General features: G+C 47.1%; 1 protein-coding gene across 4 annotated transcripts in view; it reads right to left on the bottom strand.

Moving 5' to 3' along the window:
• ecel1 (endothelin converting enzyme-like 1) overlaps positions 1 to 4646 on the bottom strand; it is a 68980-nt gene that overhangs the window by 53090 nt on the left and 11244 nt on the right. For all 4 annotated transcript variants that reach the window (XM_015389877.1, XM_015389878.1, XM_015389879.1 and 1 more), the window contains exon 2: positions 1359 to 2430. In XM_015389877.1, coding sequence (XP_015245363.1) covers positions 1359 to 2216 — 858 coding nt within the window. In that variant the 5' untranslated portion in view covers positions 2217 to 2430. The remainder of the gene's footprint in view (positions 1 to 1358; positions 2431 to 4646) is intronic.

Raw genomic sequence — 4646 nt, 5'->3', positions numbered from 1 at the left:
GTTATGTTCCTCAGATTTAACTTCAGTGGAGCTGTCAGTACCGACTGAAGGAGGCAGAAACCAGGAGGAGGTTTCCACTTTCCTTCTGAAAAGGTTAGCCGCTAACCGGAGGTTAGCATTAGTGAACGGTATGAAACGAGAGCGAGCGAGAGCGCCACTTTCTGGACAGGATGAGTTTTACGTATAGTTGAAAATTCTCTAAAAGTGGATTTTCTGGAACTGTCTGCTGGTTTTGGTCCCTGGTCAAAAGGATAAGGCTGTCGGGGGCCATGGGGGCCAACGGTTTGGGAACCTCTGATCAACAGTAATAAAGGGAACAAATCTAGCAAAATGCAACTTTTTAGCTGTTGAATTAATTTAGTTGTGAACTTGGAGTTTCTGAAAATCCAGAACGGTTGGATTTATTCCTTCAGGTCTTGATCTGTTTGGATGCTGCTGGGTCCATATTTTCAGTCCGTTCAGTTTTCTCCTTTCTAAACGCCATGAATGACGCCTCAGTGTTTGCTGTGCAGCTGCTGAACAATCATGTTCGGCTGTCGGGTTTATTAACGCAGAGATTCCCTACATCCTTCTGCAGCATCAGAATCTCAAAGCTCCTGCAGGACGGCAACTAACCATCACTTTGCAAATCGATTAATCTGTTGATTACTTATTCAATGAACTGATTAATAATCGGATAGTAAAAGGCTCCTTAAAGAAGACTTTTTACAAAATGAAACAAGGTGGAACTAAACCTTTTTCACTTGAGGAGTTCTGGAAAGAGCTTATAGACGAAAAGCTTTTCTATCTTTCTAAAATCTAAAGAGAAGCGTCGTCTCCTGGTCAGACGCTGCGATCCAGTGAAAAGGTGGAGGAAGTTAGAGGGGATTTTGCTGGGAGTTGGAGGGAAGTGGGCTGCCATTCGCCTGGCGTTTGACTGGGAATGGCCATTTTGAATGACTGCTACTGTAAAATCGAGGGCGACCCGGATGAGCTGATGGTACGGATCGATAGAGATCGGGTGGTGACACTGCTTGGCGCGCACACCACAGCAACCGGCAAATGAAATATGGCGGCAGCAGGTGTTTCAGCTGAGGAACATGGCAGCGGTTTGGATTTCACGCCGAGGACGTCAAAGAAAAGGAGCTAATTTGTTAGACTAAAAACCCAAAAGGTAGCAGTACCAATCTATTCAAAAGTCTGCAAAATACAGAATGCTGTAAACTGTCCATGCCAGCGTCTCTCCGTACTCCAATGCTTTTGGCCCTGAGATTTTTTACCGACATCTTTTTAATCAGTTCTGTAGAACTTTTCCTTTCTGAGCCAAACCTGCATCAGTCCTAGAGAACCTGAACCAGAGCAGCGCCGTCTGATCTCACCCTGATGGCGTTCCTGGACGAGTTCTTATCGTCCACGTTGACCGTCAGCGAGAAGAAGACGGCGGTGCTGTAAACCCCCTGCGTCCTGTAGAGCAGCTCGTTGAAGTCTGGCCTCTGGGGGGCGCCCTCCCTCTCCCACCCGGCGGCGCCCGGAGGAGCTCCAGCCAGGTCCCATCCTCCACAGCTGTCCAGCACCTCCGTCATGGGCTCCGACCCCAGCTTATCGATCTCCTGGATGCTGATGCAGGAGCGGTAGAACTCCTTCACCTTGCGTTCTGCGGATTCCGGCCCCCGTCTCTGAATTGGCTCCAGCAGGAGGCGCTGTAGCTTCTCCTCGTTATGCTCTCCGATCGCGGTGATGATGCCGTAGCTGAGCTTGTCCTCTGGGATGCCGTGGCGCCTCAGCCAGCCGCCGCAGGCGAAGGAGTAGAAGTCCTGGCAGGGCTGGATGGTGGGGTCGATATTGGCCTGGACAAAGCGCGCCGCCCGCAGGAGGGAGCGTTTGCGTTGGCAGTCCTGTCGGCACAGCGGGTCCTGCTGGGCATCCAGTGAAATGTACTTGAGGGCCAACATGCTCCCCAGGATGACGCACATCCCTGCAGCAAAGACCAAGGCTGACAGGAGGCAGATCTCCCTCCTGCTCCAGCGAGGAAGGCCCCCGCTGCTGCTGCCGCCGCTCTGATCTTTGCTGCGCCCATTAGACCAGGTCCCTCCTCTTCCTCGCCCCATGTGGCGGTCCAAACTGCCCCCCAGGTGGAGGGTCATGCCGTTGCTGAGGATGTCACTGCTGTAGCGACCGCCGTACTTTATTTCCTGGAACTCGTCGTAGTGGGCGGTTAGTGAGTATGTCTTCTCCATGGCGCAGGAACGGATGGCTCCAGGGAAAACGCTTCCAGCATCAACTTCAGAACGAGGTGGTTAGGATCGCTGTCATCACAGCGCCTTCAGGTTCTTCCTCTTCAAACCCTGCAGTGAAAGCGGCGCCCCTCTTTCTACTTTCTCATCTACTCTCTCTCTGCTCTTCGTCCATTTGTCCTCCGGCCGTCCCTCTTGGCCACCGGTTTCAGCTCATCTGTCAATAAAAACAGAGAGGAGAAAGAGAAGGACTGTGACTTACGACAGAAAGAGGAAATTGAATCCGCATCACGAAAACAGCCTATGACAGAAAAACATCTGCTTTGCCGCATCGGTTCCCACTCTGTTTGTCACCTAGGAGCCGCTAGTCATCCCTCAGGGGAGACGGCGGCTTCAGAGCGCCTGCTGACACTGAGCAACGGGCCGGGCATCAGCTGGGCCGCGCAGCGGCGCCACAATAACCATAACTTGACTGGTGTCAGTCCGAGCTGATGCAAACTAACACGTCTGCAGGGGGACACAGACTTTATTGCCTCTGTCACACCAGCAGGAGAACAAACATATGTTCACATGCTGGCCACCATTTTTAAATCCAGGCTCCAGATTTAGAACCAGACGCGGTCGAGCATTGAACACCAGATGAATGGGGGCCATGGGGGGCCAATTGTTAGGGAACCTCTGATCTACAATGGTAAATAGGGGTGAGTATTGGTGTCACGATACGTGGTTCACCGTATTTTATTACGATACAGCAATATTATATATATATTGCGATATTTTCTATGAAATTAAATGTATAAAATAAAAAAGGAAGTGCTGTATTTGCTCATCAGAACATATTGATCATTTAGTTATTCTATATAGAAAAATCAGCAGGGTCTATATATCCGCCATTTTATTTTCCCATTTTAAAGTAAATGATGTCCATGCAACAAACAGAAAATCTAAATGTTCGGTTTTTGGGTTTATTAACTTTTTTCACTTGAGGAGTTCTGGAGGGAGCTTACAGACAGGAGGAAAGCTTTATTATCTTTATGCAAAATGTTTACATACTGATTTTATAGTCTTGGTTTAATTCCTGCTCTGTCAGCTAAAGGCAGGTTTTAGATCAGGGGAAACCAATTAAAAATTATTGGGGTCCGAATAAAGAAAATCATCAACCAGACATTTTTAATGATAATCTGAATTTAACAAAGCTGATTCTGATGATTGCAGTTCAGCTAAAACCTGTTAATCAGCTTTCAATTAAAATCAGCTGCTGCAGCAGGAAACCTCTAAAACCTGCAGGACAGAAGCTCCACCCCCACTGCCTCCACTCTGAGAAAGACCCTTAACCCCACCCTGCTCCCTGGGCGCCGCACAATGGCAGCCCTCTGCTCCTCAAGGGGAGGGGTTGAATTCAGAGCGGGAGTTTCGTTGCTCTGTAATGGTGACGGAGGAATGACAATAAAGTCAGGGGGAAAAAAAACAGGAGAGGAGATTGGATGAGGGACGCTGCTGCTGCCAGAAAACGCTAAGAACCGACGTCTATAAGGTCTGGTTTCCATCATACGAACATCTGAATTTCTACCTCAGGCCTTTCTTCTTTTCTCCATGTTGATAAACCTCACACTGCTAAATATTTAAATCTTAATAATTATGCATTTTTTTTTAATTGAGGAGGCAAGTGAGACACTTTGCTAATGGAACAAGAGAATTTATTTAAAATAGGTAAAAAACAAAATTACATTTTCTTATTTGAAGTTCATATTAATTTAATTATCTTAGGATTTAAATTACTAATTTCAATGCAAATAATCTTATTTACCTGCTTGAATTAAGGGTAAATGCATAAATTTCAATTATTTCTAGATCATTTTTGCAGTGCAATGATCCAAAACCTAAAATTCCCAACAGAAGGAAACAACGGGCCGATTCAATCATCTGAAATGTTTTCATGTTTGCTCTTTTATTTTGGAGCCCAAACCAACTAAATGAATGATGGCGTCTAAAATGTCCACATGGCAGCAGGAGATGAACAGCATCCAGGAAGTGACGGGCATCCAGGAAGTGACGGGCATCCAGGAAGTGACGGGCATCCAGGAAGTGATGGGCATCCAGGAAGTGATGGGCATCCAGGAAGTGATGGGCATCCAGGAAGTGATGGGCATCCAGGAAGTGATGGGCATCGTTTGGGATGACTGCAGTTAGAGAACAGGCCTGAATGATGCGTTCTATTAATCTAGGGTTACAGGAAGTAATGACTGCGTGTTTCTTCCTGCTGAAAGCTGTGAAGCCAGTTTATAAAAATTGATTCTTCTTATCGCCGTGGAGATTAAAGACGTTCGCTGTGTTTTACAAGCTGTTCCTTGTTTCTCTAAAGCGCTGCATGAAGATAAGGAGAATAAGAGGATGATCGGGTCAACGGCAGAATGCAAGAAAATTCTAGATTCA

The sequence above is a fragment of the Cyprinodon variegatus genome, unplaced genomic scaffold (genome assembly GCF_000732505.1).
Source record: "Cyprinodon variegatus isolate N-32 unplaced genomic scaffold, C_variegatus-1.0 Scaffold479, whole genome shotgun sequence".
NCBI classification, from domain to species: domain Eukaryota; kingdom Metazoa; phylum Chordata; class Actinopteri; order Cyprinodontiformes; family Cyprinodontidae; genus Cyprinodon; species Cyprinodon variegatus.
The sequence above is the reverse complement of the archived record's forward strand: the minus strand, read 5'-3'. Positions and strand labels throughout refer to the sequence as shown.